Source organism: Salmo salar, chromosome 08 (assembly GCF_965601325.2).
Source record: "Salmo salar chromosome 08, fSalSal1, whole genome shotgun sequence".
In the NCBI taxonomy this organism is placed as follows: domain Eukaryota; kingdom Metazoa; phylum Chordata; class Actinopteri; order Salmoniformes; family Salmonidae; genus Salmo; species Salmo salar.
The window spans coordinates 29,749,317-29,776,078 of NC_138298.1; the positions used below are offsets into that span (position 1 = coordinate 29,749,317).

Genomic DNA, 26,762 nt, shown 5'->3' on the forward strand with positions numbered 1-26,762 from the left:
CACAGGAAAAGCCTGACGCTTTATCAGACACATTACTGGCAGTGGCTGGAAAGAGGGGGGCGGGGGCTTTAGTGTGTCAATCATCCTCTACTTAGGCTCTCATTAGTTCATTGGACTGCTTTGGCTCCTCCCAGTGGTGTGTCTGTCTGTGGCTGTACGGTCCATATCCCCAAAGATCCTGTTCTCAGACACACATACAGGTCCTCTGTCTGCCTTCACAACAGTCCAACCAGACCAGAGGAGTGCTGTGAGCTGTGACAAGGTCAGAGGTCGTCTCGTCTACTAGCCGCTGTCAGAACTAACAGCTAACAGATTAACGTTACAAAGGTTTACGTTAGTTTTAGTTCTTTTTGTTCACACCATAGCATCTGTTTGTTTACATCTAGTTCTGGTCCATAGCATCTGTTTGTTTACATCTAGGTCTGGTCCATAGCATCTGTTTGTTTACATCTAGCTCTGGTCCATAGCATCTGTTTGTTTACATCTAGGTCTGGTCCATAGCATCTGTTTGTTTACATCTAGGTCTGGTCCATAGCATCTGTTTGTTTACATCTAGCTCTGGTCCATAGCATCTGTTTGTTTACCTCTAGCTCTGGTCCATAGCATCTGTTTGTTTACCTCTAGGTCTGGTCCATAGCATCTGTTTGTTTACATCTAGCTCTGGTCCATAGCATCTGTTTGTTTACCTCTAGCTCTGGTCCATAGCATCTGTTTGTTTACCTCTAGGTCTGGTCCATAGCATCTGTTTGTTTACATCTAGGTCTGGTCCATAGCATCTGTTTGTTTACCTCTAGGTCTGGTCCATAGCATCTGTTTGTTTACATCTAGGTCTGGTCCATAGCATCTGTTTGTCTACCTCTAGCTCTGGTCCATAGCATCTGTTTGTTTACATCTAGGTCTGGTCCATAGCATCTGTTTGTTTACATCTAGGTCTGGTCCATAGCATCTGTTTGTTTACCTCTAGGTCTGGTCCATAGCATCTGTTTGTTTACATCTAGCTCTGGTCCATAGCATCTGTTTGTTTACATCTAGGTCTGGTCCATAGCATCTGTTTGTTTACATCTAGCTCTGGTCCATAGCATCTGTTTGTTTACCTCTAGGTCTGGTCCATAGCATCTGTTTGTTTACATCTAGGTCTGGTCCATAGCATCTGTTTGTTTACATCTAGCTCTGGTCCATAGCATCTGTTTGTTTACATCTAGGTCTGGTCCATAGCATCTGTTTGTTTACATCTAGCTCTGGTCCATAGCATCTGTTTGTTTACCTCTAGGTCTGGTCCATAGCATCTGTTTGTTTACATCTAGCTCTGGTCCATAGCATCTGTTTGTTTACATCTAGCTCTGGTCCATAGCATCTGTTTGTTTACCCTCTAGGTCTGGTCCATAGCATCTGTTTGTTTACCTCTAGGTCTGGTCTATAGCATCTGTTTGTTTACATCTAGTTCTGGTCCATAGCATCTGTTTGTTTACCTCTAGGTCTGGTCCATAGCATCTGTTTGTTTACCATCTAGGTCTGGTCCATAGCATCTGTTTGTTTACCTCTAGGTCTGTTCCATAGCATCTGTTTGTTTACATCTAGGTCTGGTCCAGAGCATCTGTTTGTTTACATCTAGGTCTGGTCCATAGCATCTGTTTGTTTACATCTAGCTCTGGTCCATAGCATCTGTTTGTTTACCTCTAGGTCTGGTCCATAGCATCTGTTTGTTTACATCTAGGTCTGGTCCAGAGCATCTGTTTGTTTACATCTAGCTCTGGTCCATAGCATCTGTTTGTTTACCCTCTAGGTCTGGTCCATAGCATCTGTTTGTTTACCTTTTGGTCTGGTCCATAGCATCTGTTTGTTTACACCTAGCTCTGGTGGTTGAGGTATGTCCTCAAAAATGTCATCGTATTAACACAATCATTTACCACCACAGAATCTTTATCTCAATAATTCCCCCACCTGCAAATCAAAATGTGTTTACACGCACACACCCCCAGTCAGAGTGCAGTATAACTGAAGTGTTCTGCCAACACTGCATCCAAAATACGTTTTTTTAATGCAATAATTTTGCAGTGTAACTGCAGTTATCTGTAATTACTGCCTCCAAAATACCACAGTCGACTGCAATAACTGCACTTTTACTGCAGTTTCAAAACTGCAATCTTTTTTTGTAAGGGACATTAATGCATATTGCAACAATAACAGCTGTTGATAATAGATGTCATGCTCAATGTCATATACATTTGCAGTTTTGAAAAACATTTGGTTTGAGGTAGGCTACTGTAGGCCTAGTTGAAATCCTGCAAACAGGTATTTGGAAACATCAGTAATGCTAAATTAGCATCATAAAGTAGCCTAATAAATATTCACCTCCATATAGTCTCATTTGGTTTACGTTCAAATTCATATCACTAGGCTACATACGTGAATAACCTACCTCGTTCTTATCTCTGTCAAATCGAATGGAGTAGGCCTATACTAGGGTTTGCGAGACATCACTGTTTTTGTTCTTTAGGTAGACCTAGTCTACAATATACAGTTGAAGTCGGAAGTTTACATACACTTAGATTTGAGTCATTAAAAGTTGTTTTTCAACCACTCCACAAATTTCTTGTTATAAACTATAGTTTTGGCAAGTTGGTTAGGACATCTACTTTGTGCATGACACAAGTCATTTTTCCAACTATTGTTTACAGACAGATTATTTCACTTATAATTCACTGTATCACAATTCCAGTGGTCAGAAGTTTACATGCACTAAGATGACTGTGCCTTTAAACAGCTTGGAAAATGTCAGAAAATTATGTCATGGCTTTAGAAGCTTCTGATAGGCTAATTGACATCATTTGAGTCAATTGGAGGTGTACCTGTGGATGTATTTCAAGGCCTACCTTCAAACTCAGTCCCTCTTTGGTTGACATCATGTGAAAATCAAAAGAAATCAGCCAAGACCTCAGAAAAACAATTATAGACCTCCACAACTCTGGGTCATCCTTGGGAGCAATTTCCAAATGCCTGAAGGTACCACGTTCATCTGTACAAACAATAGTATGCAAGTATAAACACCTTGGGACCACTCAGCTGTCATACCGCTCAGGAAGGAGACGCGTTCTGTCTCCTAGAGATGAATGTACTTTGGTGTGAAAAGTGAAAATCAATCCCAGAACAACAGCAAAGGACCATGTGAAGATGTTGGAGGAAACAGAAACAAAAGTATCTATATCCACAGTCAAACAAGTCCTACATCGACATAACCTGAAAGGCCGCTCAGCAAGGAAGAAGCCACTGCTCCAAAACCGTCATAAAAAAGCCAGACTACGGTTTGCAAGTGCACATGGGGACAAAGATCGTACTCCTTGGAGAAATGTCCTCTGGTCTGATGAAACAAAAATAGAACTGTTTGGCCATAATGACCATTGTTATGTTTGGAGTAAAAAGGGGGAGGCTTGCAAGCTGAAGAACACCATCCCAACCGTGAAGCACGGGGGTGGCAGCATCATTTGTGGGGGTGCTTTGCTGCAGGAGGGACTGGTGCACTTCACAAAATAGATGGCATCGTGAGGTAAGAACATTATGTGGATATATTGAAGCAACATCTCAAGACATCAGTCAGGAAGTTAAAGCTTGGTCGCAAATGGGTTTTCCAAATGAACAATGACCCCAAGCATACTTCCAAAGTTGTGGCAAAATGGCTTAAGGACAACAAAGTCAAGGTATTGGAGTGGCCATCACAAGGCCCTGACCTCAATCCTATTGAAAATTTGTGGGCAGAACTGAAAAAGTGTGTGCGAGCAAGGAGGCCTACAAACCTGACTCAGTTACACCAGCTGTCAGGAGGAATGGGCCACAATTCACCCAACTTATTGTGGGAAGCTTGTGGAAGGCTACCCGAAACATTTGACCCAAGTTAAACAATTTAAAGGAAATGCTACCAAATACTTATTGAGGGTATGTAAACTTCTGACCCACTGGGAATGTGATGAAAGAAATAAAAGCTGAAATAAATCATTGTCTCTACTATTATTCTGGCATTTCACATTCTTAAAATAAATTGGTGATCCTAACTGACCTAAGACAGGGAATTTTTACTCGGATTAAATGTCAGGAATTGTGAAAAACAGAGTTTAAATGTATTGGGCTAAAGTGTATGTAAACTTCCAACTTCAACTGTACAATAGGCTACTGCTTAATGGACATGTCAACTACTGATATTACTCTAAATCAGATTCAGTATACCCAATATACAGTAGGCTACTGCTTAATGGACATGTTATCTAATTATATTACAGTAAATCAGATTCAGTATAAACCATTGATTCTTGAATAATATAACTTATTTATGCCTCATGAGATATGTTTGTTTATAATTTTAGACTTTAAACAAGTAATGAATAGCTGTGTGTGTGTGTGTGTGTGTGTGTGTGTGTGTGTCATTGTGTAACAAACTGGAGAGATATTAACCCAATTTATGTCCATTTCATCATCTTGAGGACAACTAGTACGTCAATAATCTATGGATCTTGATGTCAGTGATTTAAGATATGGGTAAATTCCACTCACAGGGCTGTGCTCTGAGCAACTTCCTGTCTTTTTGCTTTCTAAAACGGATCAGAACTTAACGGTGAGAGGCGGAGGTAAAAAACAGGAGGATGCCATATCAGTGAGACTGAAGAAGGGCATCATATGATAGAAGTGCTGCAAGTTCAGTTCACTCTTCAGTCTGTAGGCTACAGCTCAGTATTTAGACAGTAGTCCTGTAGGCTGTAGCTCAGTATTTAGACAGTAGACCTGTAGGCTGTAGCTCAGTATTTAGACAGTAGACCTGTAGGCTACAGCTCAGTATTTAGACAGTAGACCTGTAGGCTACAACTCAGCATTTAGACAGTAGACCTGTAGGCTATAGCTCAGTATTTAGACAGTAGACCTGTAGGCTACAGCTCAGTATTTAGACAGTAGACCTGTAGGCTATAGCTCAGTATTTAGACAGTAGACCTGTAGGCTATAGCTCAGTATTTAGACAGTAGACCTGTAGGCTATAGCTCAGTATTTAGACAGTAGACCTGTAGGCTATAGCCCAGTGGAGCCCCAGTTTGAAAACGATATGACACCTGTCTTGATGCTGATTATCCTGTACTGGAGCTCAGGTAGTTCAATTCTGTTTATTATATATTATCAGTGCGTTCCAAATGGAACCCTATTTCCTATATTGTGCACTGCATTTGAGCAGGGCCCAGTGGGTCAGTAGTGCATCATATAGGGAATAGGATTCCATTTGGATTTAACCTATGTACTGTGTCTGTGTTCAGTTAATTGCTCTGCACATACAAACACACACACACACACACACTCACACTCACACTCACACACATGTACAGGTACACGTGCACGCCCACACACACGCATGCAAACCCATGCACAAGCACACACACCTTTAACATTTTTAAATGTAACATCCGTCCTCTGTCCTGTCCCTAGTGTACACAGCTGATGTCCCAGTCAGACTGGTGGGTGGGTCCAACAGCTGCCATGGGGAAGTGGAGATCTTCCTCCATGGAGAATGGAGGAAAGTGTGTGACTCCATGGATTCTCTGTTAGACGAGGTGAAAGTGGTGTGTAAACAAATGGACTGTGGGTACCCTTTGCACAGATACTCATCGTCGTCTGGGCTTAGAGGGCAAGCTGTAAAGTGCTCAGGTAATGAGTCTACACTTGGAGAGTGTCTAGTCAGCCCAGAAGCTGAACGCTGTTCATACGTTGGTGTAGCTTGTTCAGGTGAGTGAGTCTCAGGTATTTCATCTCAATAAGTCAGGCTGTTCTAGTTTCTATTGGCCATCTGTGTATATTCTGTTTAAGACGTCAGGTTTTTGCGATTGCTTACACACTTGCTGTGGAATTTGGCTCATTTTGTCAAAACTCTATACACAAGCCAAATAAGACACAACACTTGGACAACATCTCACTTATGTCAAAATGAAACTCTGCAATCAAAACCTAACAATCCTTTTTCAAAATGGCATTTTTGCAACAAAATGATACACACATGCACCATCTCATTTACTCTTTCAAAGCAGCAACAACACACTGATGTACTTTATACAAAACACTGCTGTCTTTAGTACTTTGTATACCTTTTCAATTTTCTCATACAGGCGTCTGTGAAAGATTGTTCCAGTACAATACATCTACTCACATTTCAATGAACACAAAAATAGAAAGGTTTCAGAAAAAAATATATACAGCTTATTTTTTTGCCATTGCAGGTTTTTACAACAGAAAAAAGAAAATTAGAATTACAGTACAGTAATCAATACAATGTTACTGTAAACTCAGAAACAAAAATAATTACAGTAAAATTACAAAAAATAGTATTGTAGGGGATGGGGTGGATAGTTTATGGATCCCGCCTTCGGTTAGGGTCAGGCCACATCACCTCATCCACATCACAAGCAATGCCATCACTAGACAATGGGGAAAATATCGCCTTATCCAACCCTGGACTAACCCCACCTCAATGTCTCCGCATGCCTCTTCCATTGCTGCAGAAGAGGCAGGCAGGCACGTGATTGGCGGTCATACACTTTCCAACACCAAGCCAAAAATTATTCCTCAATCAGATTGAGAAAAGGGGGCAAGTATACAACTGTGAAGTTATTGTGGTTGGTGAACCAGTCCCTGACCAGAGCAGCCCTGTGGAAACTATTATCCCAGATGACAACAAACCTGGGCTGCTCTGGTCCGTCCTGTACAACTGCATTATGTAGTGCATCCAGAAATATGATTATGTGTGCAGTATTGTAGGGACCTAGGGTGGCATGGTGATGGAGAACTCCTTGCAGACTAATTGTGGCACACAAGGTGATATTTCCCCACGATGCCCAGGGACATCCACAATGGCCCTTGTTTATAAAAAATGTTTTACCCCTTTTTCTCCCAAATGTTGTGGTATCCAATTGGTAGTTAGTCTTGTCTCATTGCTGCAACTCCCGTACGGACTCGGAAGAGGTGAAGGTTGAGAGCCGTGCGTCCTCCGAAACACAACCCAACCAAGCTACACGGCTTCTTGACACAATGCCTATTTAACCCGGAAGCCAGACGCACCAATGTGTCGGAGGAAACACCGTACACCTGGCGACCGTGTCAGCATGCACTGCGCCCAGCCCGCCACAGGAGTCACTAGTGCGCAATGGGACAAGGACATCCCTGCTGGCCAACCCCCCCCCGCCAACCGAGCCGATGCTGGGCCAATTGTGCGCCGCCCCATGGGTCTCTCGGTCACGGCCGGCTGCGACAGAGCCTGGACTCGAACCCAGAATCTCCAGTGGCACTGCCTTAGACCACTGCACCACTCGCGAGACCCTCACAACGGCTCTTTGTCCTATAAAAACGGCCCCGACGCCTGGTTTTAGCTAGATTGAATCCAGATTCATCAATGAAAATGAACTCATGAGGCTGTGCAGCTGCGTCAAAGTCCAGGACTCTCTGTAACAGAAAATGCACACACTGTACTGTGAATATGGTATAACTCAAAACACAGGACTACAATGTCTACATTTTCACACAAGGATGGGGGTGGGTGAGGTCAGACATATTCAGTCAAAACTACAGGCAAGGCAGGTGGCCCCACAGACACCACCCCCCCCCTCAGACAAAGCAGTATCTATGCAGTGCCAATAGGACCCAATCTACTGCCATTACTGTATAGTACAGTGACACTTGCACAATCATAATGGTCTTGGAGTCTAACTCTGTTCTTCTCAAATGGAACCCTGTACAGCTGCTTCATCGGAAGTTGGTGTTGACGCAAGATGCGGCAGAGTGTTGACATACTGACACAGTTGATATTATGGAATGTTGTGTGATCTGCCATGATTTGCTCTCGTGGTTGATGTAGGCAGATGGTGTTGTTTGCCAACACTAGATTGACAATGGCCAGTTCCTGTTCATGGGTGAACAGACGTTGTCTTCCACCCTCAGGGGGTCGTCTGGCAGTTCTATAAAAAAATGCAAGAAGATGATGTCATTGGTTAGGTTGTTTTTACATACTGTACTGTCATACTGTACTACATGTACTTCACAGTACTATACTTTATTTTTTTCACTGAGGAGCATAGACCTAATATTGTAGGACTACATTGTATTGTACTGTGATGCAGAATGACGTGCAACAATTCCATAGATACAGTCTAATGTAGAAAGTTGAAGACATACCCGTTCTCCAGTCTAAATGTCCATCTTATGGATGCTACCGTGTAGCGACTAATGTCGTCAGAAATATGTCTTTGTCTAATGCCTGGTCCCCTTTGTTCTTGTTCTTGTTCTTGTTCTTGTTCTTCTACCTCTACCTCTACCTCTACCTCTACCTCTACCTCTACCTCTTACTGCATCCATGTTTGCAAAGTTCTCACAAAAGAGGTGCGCTTACCTGTCTATTTGTAGTGCTAAGGCTCAGACTAATTGGTGTTCAATTACTGTAGAAGTGTTTTCATGTGTGTGTGGGGGTGTTGCCAATTTCAGGTATGTTTGATTTTGAATAGAAGTGTTTTCCCAATGATTGCAAGAGATTTCATTCTTGAATGAAGTGTCTAATGTAAAAAACAGTGTAGTGTTTTGCAAGTGTGTTGCAGAATTGCAAACAAAGTGCAAAGCAGAAAATGTGTTTGTACTTTTGGTGCCTTTGTTTAAGGGATGGTTGCAAAAGTTAAGGTTTTGATGCTTTTGTCTAAGCATTCACTTTCAGTGTGTAAGCAATCGGCAAAAACTGTAAACAGAATATCCAGTGTTTGTTAAGAGAGAGGGGAGGAGGGGGAGAGAGAGGAGGGGAGGGAGAGAGAGAGGGGGAGATGTTTGGAGAGAGGGAGAAGGAGATAGATGGGGAGGGATGATCATTGCACTCTTGATTTCTAAGAAAAGGGTTTTCATTGATACACACACAGGTACACACAAACCACACACGTACACACATTCAGCCAATCAAAAATTAGCTGATTAGAAATCCCAGGTGTGCTAGAGGATTGACAACCTGCGGATAACAGAATCAACAACACAACTGATCGATTGTTCCTTCATCTGTTTTTCCTCAGACTTTGTGCGGCTTGTGGGTGAAGAGAATGCATGCTCTGGTAGATTGGAGGTGAAGTCCAATCAGTCCTGGGCCTCAGTGTGTGAAGCTGACTTTAACTGGCAGGATGCAGAGGTAGTTTGTTGGGAGCTTCTCTGTCCAGATCTTTCTGCTCTACAGGGGGGGCTCTATGGAGAAGGTGAGGGTCAGACCTGGGATAAAGAGTTCCAGTGTAAAGGCAATGAGTCCCTTCTCCTGGACTGCAGCACCGCAGCCAGAGAAAAGAAGAACTGCACACATGGAAATTATGTGGGACTCAACTGCTCAAGTAAAGGAGTCTTTCTTTCAGATGTCACAAATCAAACAACACTATGTTGTTGCTTATTTTATTTTTCTGCTTTCAGAGCAGTACATGTACCCCTCTCTCTCTCTATCTCTCTGACTCTATCTCTCTCACACATTCTTTCTCTCTTTGTCTCGCTCTCTCTCTCTGACTCTCGCTCTCTCTCTGACTCTCCCTTTCTCTATCTCTCTGTCTAGCTACACTACTCGGTCTGTTGCAGGGAGGGAGTAGGTGTGCAGGGAAAGTGGTTTTACATCATTTGGGTGGGGCCACAAAAGCGGGAACTGACTGGGACATCAATGAAGCAACTGTGGTGTGCAGACGGCTGGACTGTGGTTCTGCAGTTTCAGCAACACGAGGCAGTTACTTTGGGAGAGGATCTGGATTAGTCACACAGATTTATTTTTCATGCAGAGGATCAGAGTCTGAACTGCGTCGATGCCCATACTCATACGCTGGCTTCGGAAGTTTTTCTCATGACGGAGACGATGCCGGTGTGGTCTGTTCAGGTAAGACTTGTTGGTTAGATGGTGTGGAGTTGTTTGTCTTTTTACTGAGTCACTCTTGTTGTACATGATGTAACAGCTTTCTGAAGTGAGGAGGAGAAGTTTCCTTTGATAGTACATTTACAGACACTTTTCAGGTTTCAGGTTCTAGCATTGTATTGATACTCGGGAAACATATTTGTTTTGTGTGTTTGACTATTTCCGTGATAGTTTGGCTCCATTTAAACTATCAGAAAAACTGTACTATTGCATTAAATCATGACTAATTAATCAAATAGAAATCCTCAATTTCTCCTTACGCTCCCCGGGATCAACAGAACTGCTATTGTATTTTAAAGTCTATAAGTTGCTGTAGGCCCTTCATCTTTGAAATAGAATAACAATAAACCTCATAAACAGGGTAGGTATCTATTTGTGTTGATCTGTATGGGAGGGTGTTATTAATCACTTACACTTACTTCCACATCGATGATGTCATCACATCTAAATTAGGAAAGTCATTAGATGTTCCATCCTCTTCTCCAGATCTCCTGGTCCAGCCTGATATCTCCCTGAATGTCTCAACGGAAGGGGTGTCCAGGGGCCACCCGGGGCCTGAGCTGTTATGGGGCCACAGCTTCACCATCACCTGCTCCACTCAGCCACAGTACCCAGGAGGCTCCTTCCTCCTCACGCTCCCCGGGATCAACAGAACCCAGACCCAACTCTGCTGCCTTCCTCTTCCCTGCTGCAGACGACTCCCACCAAGGAAACTACAGCTGTGTTTATAAGAATGATGTTTTCTCTCATAACTTCTCCTCTGAGAGTGAGCTCCTCTCTCTGACCGTAACAGGTACCTGAACATGAACCAGACGTAACTTTAACTGACAGACTCTGATTCACAGATGGTTCTGATGCTAATCACTAGGATGCTAACCAATACGCGTCTCTGTTCCACCCTCTCCTCTGCCAGCTGTCATCATCAGACTGGTCATAGTGCTGCTGACCACCACCGCTATGTTTCTGCTCTGCAAGTCAAGAGCCAGGTAATAGAGGTTGAATACGAACTAGCTGGGAGATGGACTGTGTGTGTGTGTGTGTGTGTGTGTGTGTGTGTGTGTGTGTGTGTGTGTGTGTGCGTGTGCGTGTGCGTGCGTGTGCGTGTGTGTGTGTGCGTGCTTGTGTGTGTATTGATATTCCTTTCGGTAAACAGTAGTCTCCTGGTGCTGTCTTTTTAGGTCAGTAGGTGTCAACAGAGAGCTGGATAGCGTTGCGTGGAGGGGTTGCCCCTGCATCCCAGGAGGGAGGGCTGCTGGCAGAGAGAGGGGAGAGCAGCTCAGAGGACAGGAGGAAGAGGACGAGCAGGAGGCAAGTCTTTGAACACACTGCCCAAGATCAGGTTACACACACACACACACACACACACACACACATCTCCAGAATAAGCTATCTAAGATGTAGGTCATTTCCATTGACTAAATTCTGAGTAATTTCCACAAAATTAGGAAATGGACATGAGTTGGGTTGCGTGCTGCATTTCTAACTTTTAATATCTCTCCAGTTTGTCCGTACACATACACACACACACACACACACACACACACACACACACACACACACACAGACAGATCTTCAGAATAATCAATGTAAAGATATAGGTAATTTCCACAGTTCTGAGTACAGTATGTCTTGACTCATTTCCTGCATATAAAACCCTGATCAGATACTAGCTGGGACTGGTGGGGGTGTGAGAAAGAAAGGTGTAGAGAAAATATAAATGATGGGAAAAAAATTATACGTGATTTTAATTTCATATTTTGGCAACTTTCTCATCAAAATTTACTCATAGCTCTTTTCTTGAATTACAGATTTGTACACATGTTGCAGTTTGGTGCTGCTTTGCATAATTAATGTATCCTATATCCCATAACCTGTGTTTTTACAAATGTATGGTTGTCGCAAATGTCACCCTATTTTGACCAGTGCCTTATAGTGCAGTATGTATGGAAAGTGCACTAAAATAATTCATGCTTGTGTAAATAATGTTTTTTTTTTTTATCAAATAAACTATGTTATCAGTGCATAGTACACACATATGAGTTTGTACAAGTGTAAGACTGATACAGCTACTGTAAACTGTACATTTTCCGATTTTAAATTTCATTAATATTTACTTTAATATTGATGTTACTAGTTTTTTTTAATTTTTTATATTAGCTACAGATGATGGTAACTACCACATAGGACATACTGTATGTTATGCGTATCCAGAATGCTTTGCTTTTATTCATTGATTGGCCTATCTGGTAAAGAAAAGGTCATTGATGTTACAGAAAACATTTAACTGATTCAGAAAATAAAACTTTAATTCTTGTGTGTTGTATTTTTATCAAATAAACCACCTTACTTTACAATGCATGTTGGTGTTGGGTTAATGCGCAACAATGGTAATTACGGTAAAGAACCCATCCCCTATCCTGTGTGTGTGCTCGTCATCTCGCACTCAGGGAAGGGAAAATAGGAAAACTGTCGGGGAGGAAGAGCAGTGAGCAAGCCGAAGAACATACCTATTATCTATTCTAGGTTGGTCCTAAAAGGGTACACAGTCAATGGCGGCTTAGCTATTCACTTTCAGCGTTAGTTTACCCATGTTTATGTAATCTAGGTAAAGCTATTTGGTGAATAGTGGAGATTCGACTTTGCTACTCGGTCGTGCAGTGGGGCAAGAACGCCCAGAATTGGAATTGCAACTGCAACGACTTGCTACCGCAGCAGTTGGAAATTTGAGTCTGTTTCGATAGGCCTGGATCCCTGTTCAAACAACGTCTGGGGACTTGCATGAAAATAACAAAAGAACCACCCGAAATTGGTAATTAAGTACATTTGTTTTTCAATCATTTTATTTAAGTGTCTGAACATATATAAAAAAGAGTTAACGTTAGCTAGCGACCGCTTGCTAACTAGCGTTAGCGGTGTTGTAGTTTGGTTAGCCAACGTTAATGTTTACTGTTAGTGCATTTGTAGCTTAGCTATAATGCAACTACAGCATTCCGCTGTATTTGTTTTGCACTCATTGTACTACTATCCAATAATAGCGACTTGCTTAGTTACCTATTAATAAGTTAACATTAGCGTAAAACAATCGTCGTTAGCTCGCTAGTTAGTTTGTGCTAGCGAACCAGCCAACGAACTAACGTTTGCTTGAGAGCGAGTGTAACGTTTGTCACCTAGTTAACGTTACCCAACAAGCAATTGAGATATGTGAAGTTTACCAAATGGTCTACCTAACAAGCATTTTCTGGACTTAAGTTCCATGTGTTTTACTGACTCCCGGCAGACAGTAGGTTGGGCACACTGTAGTCGTTAGGTCAAAGCCCTTCGGGAGAGTGAGCTACCAGGTACTCCTCGTACACGGACGTTGGCCAGCCCGCTGACGAACTATGAGTCAAAGTCCACGTTAATCATTTTATCACAGGTCTCTATTACACCACCATCATGTCTAGAGGGAGTTTTAGCTGTCTTTTTTTCTAATGCTGTTGATGTGTAGCAGTGGTGTAGCGTTAATGACTCTTGTGAGAAGTTGTTCTCGACTGGCCAAGGTAGCTAACTAACGTTACATTGTTTAGGAAGTGTTTGCTCTGGCCTAAACTGTATCTCCTGTCATATTTGCCAAGAGTCTTTGTAAGAAATGCCTGTGGAAAGGATGAGATATATCTAGATGTACGTTGTGAAGGCATGAAACAGCTGCAAAGTGTACTAACGACTACTGTAACGTTACACGGCGGTGTACAGTAATAATTGTCCAACACCATCCGTGTTTGTTTTTTTTCCCTTTTCTGTTATGAAGGGGTGGCTCCCTCTTTTCATGTCTTGGATTTCTTTGATATATTCACAATGAGAGCAAGATAAAGGGGGGCGGGAGAGGAAGAGAAGAACCTGTTTTGTGGGTCTTGGCCACGTTTTGGAATAGGATGGGTTTACATAGTCATTTAGCAGAAGCTCTTATACAGAGTGTCTTACAAGAGCAATCTGGGTAAAGTGCCTTGCTCGAGTGAACATTGACATTTTTCACCTAGTCGGCTCAGGATTTGGACCAGCAACCTTTCGGTTTCTGGCCCAACACTCCTAACCGCTAGGCTGCCTGCCAATGGGTGGGGTAGAGTCAGGCGTGGTTGTTTCATTTGCACTCTCATGTGGTATGTAGAAAGACTTCAGAGTCCAACGGCGATGCCATTGCCACCTTCTCAGGTCACACTATTTCAATGCAGGGTCTCCACCAGACGTGACCAGGGCCATGCATTGGTTTGTTCTGCTTTTATATTGTATGCTACAGTTCCGTGGTTTGTCGCTCCTCACTACCAGTATCTATTGATCAAAAAGAGCACCATACATACACATGTCAAACTATCTTAGCTGTCAGCTGGGGGGGTTCCAGCGCAACACTGCCAAATGTTTGACATTTGGCAACATTGACCAATTGAAATTTGGGAGAAGGAGAGGGGACGATTTAGTACATGCTCTCTTTTCAGTAGTTGTAGTTTACTTAACCAAATTGAAAACTTCTAGTTTTTACCTGCAAATGTAATCTGTGAGATGACTGTCGTTGAGTTCCTAGTGACTTGAGAGTTGTAGCCTAGCAATGTAGTAGCCTAGCTCCAGCACACAGTCGGTGCTGTTTATGCCAGGAGTATCATTTATGAACCTCTGTAATGACAGCCTTTCAAGTCATGCTATGGGTGTGGCCCAGACACACGGAAGCCTGCTTTTACTGGATTTGCACCTTCCTAGGTTTGGTGCTACACCTGAGGTGTGTTTATATTTGAACTGTTAACTTGGTGTTAAAAAAAATAAATGCAATCATTTGGCATTGGTTTTCAGAGTGAACATGTCAGCCATTTCATTTCCTGGTCACCTTTACTGGTTGTGCATGACTCCACTCTACCTGTATGTAAACAACGGGTGTGGCTCTTTCACATTCTCTTCCCTCCATATATTCGATTGAGCATGACATCATGCTGCTGTGTATCTGACTCTCTTTTCCCCAGTCAGAGAATTAACATGTCTAACGTTGTACTGTTGCTTGGAACTTGGAAGGTCTGTCTTGCACTGCTCAATGTGCCTCTACTGTGTGTGTGTCAGAGGCCACCATACTCCGGCCAGTATTTAGTTTGCCTGCGGGGAGTGTTACATAGGCGGAAGTCTAGGAGTGGCACTGGTGGTGTTTGGACTGAGACCAAGGTTAAAACACACACACCAACTGCCCGTTTCTGTCACCAGCCATTCAAATGTGTCTGAGTCAGCAGCAGTAGTACAGGGAGCAGACCACAACAAGACTTTACCACATAGCACCAGTACAGGGATCAGACTACAACAATACTTTACCACACACGACCAGACCACAACAATACTTTACCACACAGCACCACTACGGGGACCAGACCAAAACAATACTTTACCACACAGCAGCCATGACACTCAGTAAACACTGGGGAATCAAGTTTGTGTGTGGTCCTTGCATATTACTACCAAACCACTATAAAACTATTATTTCCATGTAGTATGGAGACATAGGGATCAGGCCTCATGTCAGTGGAAGCTAACTGCAACTGAGTGAGGTGACTTTTGTATCTGGAGATTTAACTGGTCACGCTGAGACTCTTTTTTAGAAATGGTTTATTTTATTATATTTTTGATATTTTCTTCAGATGCGTTTTATTTTTTTAACCTTTATTTTACCAGGTAAGTTGACTGAGAATGCATTCTCATTTATACCAATGACCTGGAGACAGGATGAATGAGCCAATTGTAAGCTGGGGATGATTAGGTGGCAGTGATGGTATGAGGGGCCAGATTGGAATTTAGCCAAGACACGTGGTTAACAACCCTTACGACAATTGCCATGAGATCTTTAGTGACCACAGAGAGTCAGGACACGCATTTAACGTCCCGTCCAAAAGACTACACCCTACACAGGGCAATGTCCCCAATAACTGCCCTGGGGCATTGGGATATTTTATTTCAGACCAGAGGAAAGAGTGTCGCCTACTGGCCCTCCAACACCACTTCCAACAGCGTCTTGTCTCCCATCCAGGGACTGACCAGGACTAACCCAGCTTAGCTTCAGGGGCAAGCCAGCATTGGGTTACAGGGTGGTATGCTGCTGGTATTGATCTAGCGCAGTTAGTAGTATTTACCTACAATCCTACATACATATGTTGACTGAGAATGCATCATGCACATTGGCGGGTTAGTTGTGTGTGAGAACAGTGTCGGGTCGGGAGCAGTAAATAGCTTAGCTGTCTAATACCCATGCTATCCCATTAGTGGACACACAGGATTCACCACTGGGCTAACTGCTTTAATAATGGAGGGGCTAACGATGGCCTCCACCTGCACTTAAGGCCTGCGCTGGACTGGACTTGTTAGAAATACTGATGAAGCCTGATGCTCAGAGATCTCCATATATGCATACAGCCTAGGCTAGATACTTTATTCTCCTTGAAAAGGGAAATGATTTCCACAGCCTGTAAGTAATGTAATATAACACAGAAACACAACACCACAGTACAGCCATACATGGTGGCAAGCAAATCTTTAGGTTGACTCAGCATGATATCTCTGCTGTCTCATTCAACAGCCTTTAGGGCGACTGAGCTGTTTCAATAGCCGTCGTGTGTGTCTTACAACACACTCTACAAAGAACCTAGAATCCTAGCCAACTGGTGTCACCTTCAGTCTTTCAACAGCTGATAGAAATATCCTAGAACCCTACCTGGCATGCTGAGTGAGGTCAACATTACATGCAGCACATTGAGGGTGACAGAGCCTTATATCACTGTTGTCTCACCTCTGGTCTCTGAACAGCTGCTGTCTCTGTGTCTCACAACACAGTCCAAGGCTGTGTTTAGGCAGGCAGCCCAATTCTGATATTTTTTTCTCCGTTAATTGGTCCTTTGACCAATCTGATCAGATCAGCTCTAAAAAGAGCAGATATGATTGGTCAAAAGACCAATTAATGTGAAAAACATCAGAATAGGTCTGCCTGTCTGAACGCAGACCTAGAATCCTAGAAATCTGGCACATGATTTTAGGGGCATGGCCATTTGGCTTCAAAAGGTGTTCAATCTGCCAGGACACCAAGGCCATCTGCCAGGGCAGTGGTTTTATTTTTATTTTAAGAAACTCAGTCCGGCTTTCAACTTACTCTTAAAAGTTGTAATAGTAGAATGCACAAGGTGAAATTTTGATATTGGGTAGTACATCATCAGTTATCCTCTTGTCATGTCAGTCATTGCATACCTCAGAGAGCTATTTAAAACTTTATAACTAGTCCATGTCATCTTTTTTTTAGCACATAGATTTAATCACTCAAATATCATATGAATACACATTAGACATGGCACAATGTATAGAATTGCAGAAAATAAGCTTTAAACCAGCAACATTTTCTCTCCAACAAGCGGGGTGCAAATAGTTTGTCATGAACATTAAATTCTCTGGCAACAGCTCTGATGGAGTTAGCAGTTAGCATGCCAATTGCACACTCCCTCAAAACCTGAGACATCTGTGGCATTGTTTTGTGACAAAACTGCACATTTTAGTGGCCTTTTAGTGTCCCCAGCACAAGGTGCACCTGTGTAATGATCATGCTGTTTAATCAGCTTCTTGATATGCCACACCTGTCAGGTGGATGGATTATTTTGGCAAAAGAGAAATGCTCACTAACAGGGATGTACATTTGTTTTGAGAAATAAGCTTTTTGTGCCTATGGAAAATTTCTGCTGTCTTTTATTTCAGCTAATGAAACATGGGACCAACACTTTGTGTTTTTGTTCACTATATATATATATATATATATATATATATATATATATATATATATATATATATATATATATATATATATATATATATATATATATACATACATACATACATACATACACTTTGTTACGTTACAGCCTTATTCTACAATGAATAAAATAAATCCTCAGCAACCTACACACAATACCCCATAATGACAAAGCAAAAACAGGTTTTTAGACAGTTTTGCAACAACAAAAAAATATAATACAGAAATACATTATCTACATAAGTATTCAGACCCTTTGCTATGACACTCGAAATTGAGCTCAGGTGTATCCTGTTTCCATTGATCATCCTTAAGATGTTTCTACAACTTGGAGTCCACCTGTGGTAAATTCAATTGATTGGACATGATTTGGAAAGGCACACACCTGTCTATATAAGGTCCCAGAGTTGACAGTGCATGTCAGAGCAAAAACCAAACCATGAGGTCTAAGGAATTGTCTGTAGAGCTCCGAGACAACCGGATTGTGTCGCGGCACAGTTCTGTGCAAGGGTACCAAAACATTTCTGCAGCAATTAGGGGAGAATGGCCTTGGTCAGCAAGGTGACCAAGAACCCGATGGTCACTCTGACAGAGCTCCAGAGTTCCTCTGTGGAGATGGGAGAACCTTCCAGAAGGACAACCATCTCTGCAGCACTCCACCAATCAGGCCTTTATGGTAGAGTGGCCAGACGGAAGCCACTCCTCAGTAAAAGGCACACGACAGCCCACTTGGAGTTTGTCAAAAGGCACCTAAAGATTCTCAGACCATGAGAAACAAGATTCTCTGGTCTGATGAAACCAAGATTGAACTATTTGACCTGAATGCCAAGCGTCACTTCTGGAGGAAACCTGGCACCATCCCTACGGTGAAGCATGGTGGTGGCAGCATCATGCTGTGGGGATGTTTTTAAGCAGCAGGGACTGGGAGACTAGTCAGGATCGAGGGAAAGATGAATGGAGCAAAGTACAGAGAGATCCTTCATGAAAACCTGCTCCAGAGCACTCAGGACCTCGGACTGGGGTGAAGGTGCACCTTCCAACAGGACAACGACCCAAAGCACACAGCCAAGACAAGGCAGGAGTGGCTTCGGGACAAGTCTTTGAATGTCCCTGAATGTCCCTGAGTGGCCCAGCTAGAGCCCGGACTTGAACCTGAACGAACATCTCTGGAGACACCTGACAATATTTGTGCAGCAACGCTCCCCATCCAACCTGACAGAGCTTGAGGATCTGCAGAGAAGAATGGGAGATATTCCCAAAATACAGGTGTGCTAAGCTAGAGGCGTCATACCCAAGAAAACTCGAGGCTGTAATCACTGCCAAAGGTGCTTCAACTGTAAGTATGGAGTAAAGGGTCTGAATACTTTAGTAAATGTGTTATTAGTATTTCTCATCTTCTCAACTTTCTTTCATTATCCAGCAGCCAAAGACACAATCCTAGTCATTAACAACCCATGCTAGTTGATGATAATCCAAGTCTTATTAACAACCCATGCTAGTTGATGATAATCCAAGTCTTATTAACAACCCATGCTAGTTGATGAGAATCCTAGTCTTATTAACAACCCATGCTAGTTGATGAGAATCCTAGTCTTATTAACAACCCATGCTAGTTGATGAGAATCCAAGTCTTATTAACAACCCATGCTAGTTGATGAGAATCCTAGTCTTATTAACAACCCATGCTAGTTGATGAGAATCCTAGTCTTATTAAAACCCATACTAGTTCATGATAATCCTAGTCTTAACAACCCATGCTAGTTGATGATAATCCTAGTCTTATTAACCTCTTACATCTAGACGTTCCGCTAGCAGAACACCTGCTCCAATATCCAATGATAGGCGTGGCATGAATTACAAATTCCTCAAAAATCCCAAAACGTCCATTTTTCAAACATATGACTATTTTACACCATTTTAAAGACAACTCTCCTTTATCTAACCACACTGTCCGATTTCAAAAAGGCTTTACAGCGAAAGCAAAACATTAGATTATGTCAGCAGAGTACCCAGCCAGAAATAATCAGACACCCATTTTTCAAGCTAGCATATAATGTCACAAAAAACAAAACCACAGCTAAATGCAGCACTAACCTTTGATGATCTTCATCAGATGACACCCCTAGGACATTATGTTATACAATACATGCATGTTTTGTTCAATCAAGTTCATATTTATATCAAAAACCAGCTTTTTACATTAGCATGTGACGTTCAGAACTAGCATTCCCACCGAACACTTCCGGTGAATTTATTAAATTACTCACGATAAACGTTCACAAAAAACATAATTATTTTAAGAATTATAGATACAGAACTCGTTTATGCACTCGCTATGTCCGATTTTAAAATAGCTTTTCGGTGAAAGCACATTTTGCAATATTCTGAGTAGATAGCACGCCATCACAGGCTAGCTATTTTGAAACCCACCAAGTTTGACCCTCACCAAACTCCGATTTACTATTAGAAAAGTTTGATTACCTTTCCTGTTCTTCGTCAGAATGCACTCCCAGGACTTCTACTTCAATAACAAATGTTGGTTTGGTTCAAAATAATCCATAGTTATATCCAAATAGCGGCGTTTTGTTCGTGCGTTCAAGACACTATCTAAGGGTGACGAAGGGTTACGCGCCCGACGCGTTTCGTGACAAAAGAAATCTAAATATTCCATTACCGTACTTCGAAGCATGTCAAACGCTGTTTAAAATCAATTTTTATGCTATTTTTCTCGTAAAAAAGCGATAATATTCCGACCGGGAGTCGTTGTTTTCGTTCAAAGACGAAAGAATAAAAACATGGGGTCGCCTCGTGCACGCGCCTCCAGTCTCTGTTCTCTGATCAACCACTATCAAAATGCGCTAATGTTTTTCAGCCAGGGCCTGCAAAGCCACGATTCAGCTTTTTGCCGCCTTCTGAGAGCCTATGGGAGCCGTAGGAAGTGTCACGTAACAGCAGAGATCCCTTGTTTTGGATAGAGATGATCAAGAAGTCCAAGAAATGGTCAGACAGGGTACTTCCTGTACAGAATCTTCTTAGGTTTTGGCCTGCCAAATGAGATCTGTTATACTCAGACACCATTCAAACAGTTTTAGAAACTTTGGAGTGTTTTCTATCCAAAGCTAATAATTATATGCATATTCTAGTTTCTGGGCAGGAGTAATAATCAGATTAAATCGGGTACGTTTTTTATCCGGCCGTGAAAATACTGCCCCCTATCCATAACAGGCTAACAACCCATGCTAGTTGATGATAATCCTAGTCTTATTAACAACCCACGCTAGTTGATGATAATCCTAATCTTATTAACAACCCACGCTAGTTGATGATAATCCTAGTCTTATTAACAACCCATGCTAGTTGAGCCATCTTCCCTCTTTCTGAATTTCTGAAGGATATTTTCATCTCTGTCATATGAAACCATTCGGTGCACTTTGGAAAACAGTTTTCGCGCTAATTGGATTTTAGAATGTTCGCGCTTATGGCCTACCGCTGTGTGCGCATTGCTGTGCTTATAATGTGAATAAATTATTTGGCTATTTATCTGTTTGGAATATTTATTTCTTGCACAGAACGACAATCTGACCAATAGAATAGGTGAACTTTTGGACTGTTGGGATAGTATATTGACGTAGGCTAGTGCTTTTTGCTGTTTGTTACTCATCTTGTTGACTGATGAAAAGTGAATGTGGACAGTTCTTCTAACATCCTCAGAATTGGATAAGGAGGATCACCGTAGCATCCCTGACGTGTCCGTCTTCACTCTGAGCCTACTTCAGAGCTGAGATGTCTGTGAGAAGGACCTGATCACGAGACTGGCGTTGGCTAATAACAATTGAGATATGAGAGAGCCATGTGAGTGAGAGGTGCTTTGGAGCACGGCGATTGGCAGCCGGGAGAAGGGAATTATAATGATTATATTCAGCCCAAGGGCACAACGGACACTCTGGCTGCAAGGCATGGATTTTCGGGGGCGTTGCGGCCACACAAGGGGGTCGTCGATGCCGTTGGGAAATTTGAGGCCTGTATGTGGTACAACGCTACCCATCTGAACCTGTCCTGCCCTGTTAAGTGTGTTTTGTCCCTGTCAGTGTAAACCCATGAGCCCAATTTAAATGCATTAGCCTGCTTTAGAGGTACCTTGAAAATATGTTTTGCTGATAAATGAGGCCAACTTTTATCATTCTTTCTAGTTCTTATATTTGTTGTTTTTTGGATTAGTGTGTATTGTGTTATGTATTATTGCACCGTTGGTGCTAGAAACGTAAGCATTTCGCTGCACCCGCGATAACATCAACAAAATATGTGTACGTGACTAACATTTGATTTGAGATATGAAATCATTAGAGGAATGGAAAGAAAGTCCCCTTGCAACCACTCCAGGGCTGAGAAAGAGGGAGAGAGGTAGAAAGAGAGAGAGGGACCGATGAGTGGATAAATGAAAAAGTGAAGGATAATCCACAAAGACAACCTGAACAGCTGAGGCAGGATGTGACATGCCAGAACTCCTGTTGGAATGTGTGACGGAGGTGTGTGTGTGAGAGAGAGAGGGAGGGGGGGAGACAGTTTGTGTGAAGCGGAAAGAGAAGGGGTGGGTGAAGAGATTAAGCAAGTTCACTGAAACTTGATGTTCTGTTTTTAGTTTTCAAGGATAAAGCTCATGTCACCATGACCAGATACCAGACCTACTGTAATACACGTCTCTTTGTTCATCCACTCTCCACAGACAGCTGCAGACTGGGTGGGGGGGTTGCTACTGTACAGTAATGAATACTGTCAGTGGCTGACTGGAGACAGGATTGAAGGGTGAAAATGATTTGGATGACTGGTCCTCCGGCATGACTAGAGCTCAAGAAGGATCTGATTCCATGTAGGCTAATGTGGTTCTGAATCGGTTATGTTTTGAACTAGGTATGTGAACGGTTATTCCAATATTCAAATATCCAAACGGACGTTAGGATTGAAATACTTTTGAGTATGACATTTTGTGATTTTTTTGGGGGGGCTATTATAACATGGGGGGAAAAACGTTTTCTAAATTACATTTTAATATCCATGTGACATTGTTACATACAAGAATATACCATGACATTTCAGATTCTTAGTTGAATAAAACACTTTTTCGATGTAGGTTAGTTTTTATGACGCCACAGACTGGTAGTCGACCAGTGGCCTTCACTGTGTAGCTTGTTGTTTATGTTGGCCAATCAAAGAGGCTCAATGTGGAGCGAGGGTACACTAATGCAACGCTAGACGGAATAAAATTACCCAATTAAAAGTTAGCCAATTGAGAGGGAGAAAGCTACAACCAGCAACCAACAGGTAGGCTGTTTTATCTGAATGGGGTTTGGGGCGAAAGTGTAGCATGTGGCCGCAGCATTAGCCTAGCGTTCTACACTGAGTGTACCAAACATTAAGAACACCTTCTCTTTCCATGACAAACTGACCAGGTGAATCTAGATGAAAGCTATGATCCCTTATTGATGTCACTTGTTAAATCTGATACAGTCAGTGTATCTGAAGGCGAGGAGACAGGTTAAAGAAGCCTGATAGGGGTTAGTAGGGAGTGGACAATTGAGACATGGATTGTGTATGTGTGCCATTCAGAGGGTGAATGGGTAAGACAAAAGATTTAAGTGCCTTTTGAACAGGGTTTGGTAGTAGGTGCCAGGTGCATCGCTATGTGTCAAGAACCGCAACGCTGCTGGGTTTTTCACACTCTACAGTTTCCTGTGTGTATCAAGAATGGTCCACCACCCAAAGGACATCCAGCCAACTTGACAACTGTGGGAAGCATTGGCATCAATGTGGGGGAGGGGTGCAACTCAATATTATAAGGTGTTCCTAATGTTTTGTATGGTCAGTGTAAATCTGGCTCTTCTCTAGGCTACTCTATTCAAGAGCGGCACTTATATGATGATACATTGTATGATGAATAACATTGTGACTGCTACCAGTTAGCTAGTCATGGCTGTAGCTGAGTTACCTTGGTGTCTCTCCTCTTCCTCCGTCTGCTCGCTCCCTTCTCATACGTTACTAACCAGCCCATCGGCAGCAGGCTGGCACTCTATTGCTGCTATCACCCTCGTGCAGTAGAGCTCAGGTTAAAAACCTATGTATTTTGAATAACTGGATATCTGACAAAGATTCATGATGCTATTCGAGTAGTGAAATTATTTCAGACCCCCCCACTCCTATTTTTTACAGATTTCCCCAAGACTTGACCAGGAAGTTAATCTCTGTCGGTTTATGGTTGGTCCAGTTAGGCCAAGTTTTCTGTCCTGAATCCTCTAGCTACGTTTGGTTCCTCGACAACCTAACATTTTGCTTGTGGATCTGGGTTCTGTTAAAGTTTAAAGGTCCAATGCAGCTGTTTTTCTCAATATTAAATCATTTGTGGGTAACAATTAAGTACCTTGCTGTGATTGTTTTCAATTAAAATGGTCAAACAGAAAAAAAAATTGCTTGTTCGCTAAGAGTAATTTCTCAAGCAAGATTGTAGCGCGGGCTGTCTGGGAGTGGTCTGAGTGGGGAGGGGAAACTCAGAACTAGCTCTTATTGGCAGAGGGTTTTTTATTGGTCTATTAACAAACCCTATCCCACCAAAACAGGTTGAAATTCCAGGCAGTCTTCAAACAGCTCTTACACTAAAAGGGCATTATGATTTTCACAGTATTATTTCAACCTCCATAGTGTGAATGTAAAATCATGTTTCTCACTGCACTGTGTCTTTAAGGTCCGTTCCGTCTTTTACTGTCGTTCCAGTTTCTGGTTCTGTTTTGGGCTCAGTCAGGAGCTGATGGGTGTGAACTCTGGGCCCACAAATAGACTTCTAGAACCTGTGGTGCTCGCTCTGACTCTCTCATTCTCTCCTCTCTTCATCTCGCTCTCACCTGCCTCTGTGGAAGACAAGAGGTGCTAACGAGCACCACCTGCCACAGCCCTTCCCTAAGAACATGTGATTCTCTCCCCCCCCCCCCCCCCCCCCCCCCCCTCATCACACTCCTATTGTAACTCGACATATTTCCTCTCTTCCTCCTTCTCCTCTCCCACTCTTCTCTTTCCTGTATCTCCTCAACCTCCCTCTCCTATCCCTATCCTCCCTCTCTCTCTCCTTCTCTTCCTCTCCTCCCCTCTCTCTCATGCTGTTCATCTCTAAGTGTGGAGGTGATTAGCATCCTGTCGCCCTGCTGCTTCTCTGTACAGCATCACTGTAATGTGTGTTTGTGGGTTAACTGTCTCTCTGTCTGTGTCTCTCTGTGTGTGTGAATATAAGAGTATGGAATGTGGTTTAAAAACGGTTTATTCTGTGTGTGCCAGGTTAACTCTGTCCTTCCTCTTTGTGTGGTGCTAGGTGATTTAACCCTGTCCTGTCCTCTCTACTCAGTGTGGGGCTAGGTGGTTGAACCCTGTCCTGTCCTCTCTACTCAGTGTGAATGGAGCAGTGTGAGAGTGCAGCCTCTCTCCTGGCCTCCGTGCGGGAGCAGGAGCGTCAGTTTGAGCGTCTGACTCGCGCTCTGGAGGAGGAGAGGAGGTGCGGAGGCACCCTCCCACGCCCTCCCCCCAATCTACAGGTAACGCCTCGCCCCCATGGTATCACCCCCATAGTCATCATGGTATCACCCATCACCCCCATAGTCATCATGGTATCACCCCCCATAGCCATCATGGGATCACCCCCATAGCCATCATGGTATCACCCCCATAGTCATCATGGTATCACCCATCACCCCCATAGTCATCATGTTATCACCCCCATAGTCATCATGGTATCACCCCCATAGTCATCATGGTATCACCCATCACCCCCATAGTCATCATGGGATCACCCATTCCATCATTTCGTCCTCCCTTGTTTCATCACCGTTCAACCGTCCTTGTAACTATCCATGCCGTCACCTCCATAGCTGCTGGTAGGGTTGCAACATTCCGATATCTTCCAGGAGGTAATAAGCAGGAAATTGGAGGATTTCTGGAAAACCAGTGGAATTTTTCATGAAATTCACAGAATTTTGCAATCCTAGCCCCCATGGTGTCACCCATCGCCTCACACCAACCGGCTTACCGTCGTCCCGTCTCGTTCCATCATTGGTCAACCCTTCCTGTAGCCATCATTGATCTGCCCCATCATGACCATCCACTTCCATCCCTCATGCTGTCAGCCTGGCCTCTGTCCCAGGCCATGGTGGAAACAGCCTTGTCTAACTCCCCCCAGGTCATCTCTGTGGATGTGCATGCCATGTGAAGGTAGCCTGGTGCCACATCTGGTTGTTTTTGCAGTTACGCATTGCAGCAGACTTGTGGTACAATTGTTTTTCTGGCCGTTTGGTGTTGACATGTGAAATTCTCATATAGGCTAGAGAGAAATGTCATATTATAAACCTGGCTAGAAGACATTCCTAAGGCTCATATGTGATAAAACATACCTTATTTTCAGTGTTACTGATCCCAGTCCATGGCTGATCCTGTGTTCTGGTCAGTTCAGGAAGGTTTCAGAATATTACAGATCGTTCAGATATTAGAATGGCAGTATTTAGTTTGAGAATGTTAGCTAAATGCTAACGTGTGAAAATGAACAGAAACCAATTGCAAAGAGGCAAATCCAGCTCAACATTATACAAGCACTGCTAGTAGCTACTGAATGTCATTTTTGGTGCTTTTCTGAAGGAAGGGCAGCATGTGTACACTGAGCAGAAGGGAGAACAGAGGAGGAAAAATACACTTATAGTATACCGCTTGGTTGGGTTTTGTCCAATCCCTGGTCTAGGTTACTGTTTACCATGTCCACTTCCTGCTTAGTGTCTGACTGTGTCAGGCTTCCCTATCTGGACGTAGTGACCGCATAGCTTTAGATTACTTGTGAACGCACGCGCACACACACTGTCTGGTAAGCAAACACACTGAGGTGTGTCATTTTACAACCCTCAGGCATTTTATAAACACACTACACGTAAAACACGTAGTCTCCTCTCTCAGGGTTGGTCTGGTCGGTCAGTGTTGTATCTCTGGAGAACAGACGGGGTTGGTCTGGTCGGTCAGTGTTGT

At 42.9% G+C, this 26,762-nt stretch overlaps 2 protein-coding genes across 7 annotated transcripts in view; both read left to right on the plus strand.

Moving 5' to 3' along the window:
- Positions 1-4,523: 4,523 nt before the first annotated feature.
- Positions 4,524-12,241, plus strand: LOC106610538 (scavenger receptor cysteine-rich type 1 protein M130). The gene is made up of 6 exons (XM_082978281.1): positions 4,524-4,527; positions 5,458-5,676; positions 9,015-9,368; positions 9,581-9,892; positions 10,415-10,914; positions 11,107-12,241. The coding sequence occupies exons 1-5, from the start codon at positions 4,524-4,526 to the stop codon at positions 10,657-10,659; spliced, it is 1,134 nt and encodes a 377-aa protein (XP_082834407.1). The 3' UTR covers positions 10,660-10,914; positions 11,107-12,241.
- A 117-nt stretch (positions 12,242-12,358) lies between these two features.
- The window catches only part of LOC123742403 (catenin delta-1), a 47,325-nt gene continuing 32,921 nt past the window's right edge, over positions 12,359-26,762 (plus strand). For 4 of the 6 annotated variants that reach the window (XM_082978556.1, XM_082978553.1, XM_082978557.1 and 1 more), the window contains exons 1-2: positions 12,359-12,737; positions 25,149-25,291. In XM_082978556.1, coding sequence (XP_082834682.1) covers positions 25,154-25,291 — 138 coding nt within the window. In that variant the 5' untranslated portion in view covers positions 12,359-12,737; positions 25,149-25,153. Of the gene's footprint in view, positions 12,738-25,104; positions 25,292-26,762 lie in introns of all 6 variants that reach the window. The other 2 variants (XM_082978554.1, XM_082978558.1) reach the window with 2 other exon arrangements.

Excerpts from the sequence above, each read along its gene's own strand:
- LOC106610538 (XM_082978281.1), top strand. Across the intron at positions 9,369-9,580 it reads TGTGGGACTCAACTGCTCAA|CTACACTACTCGGTCTGTTG; the intron begins GTAAAGGAGTCT and ends CTCTCTGTCTAG. Across the intron at positions 9,893-10,414 it reads TGCCGGTGTGGTCTGTTCAG|ATCTCCTGGTCCAGCCTGAT; the intron begins GTAAGACTTGTT and ends CCTCTTCTCCAG.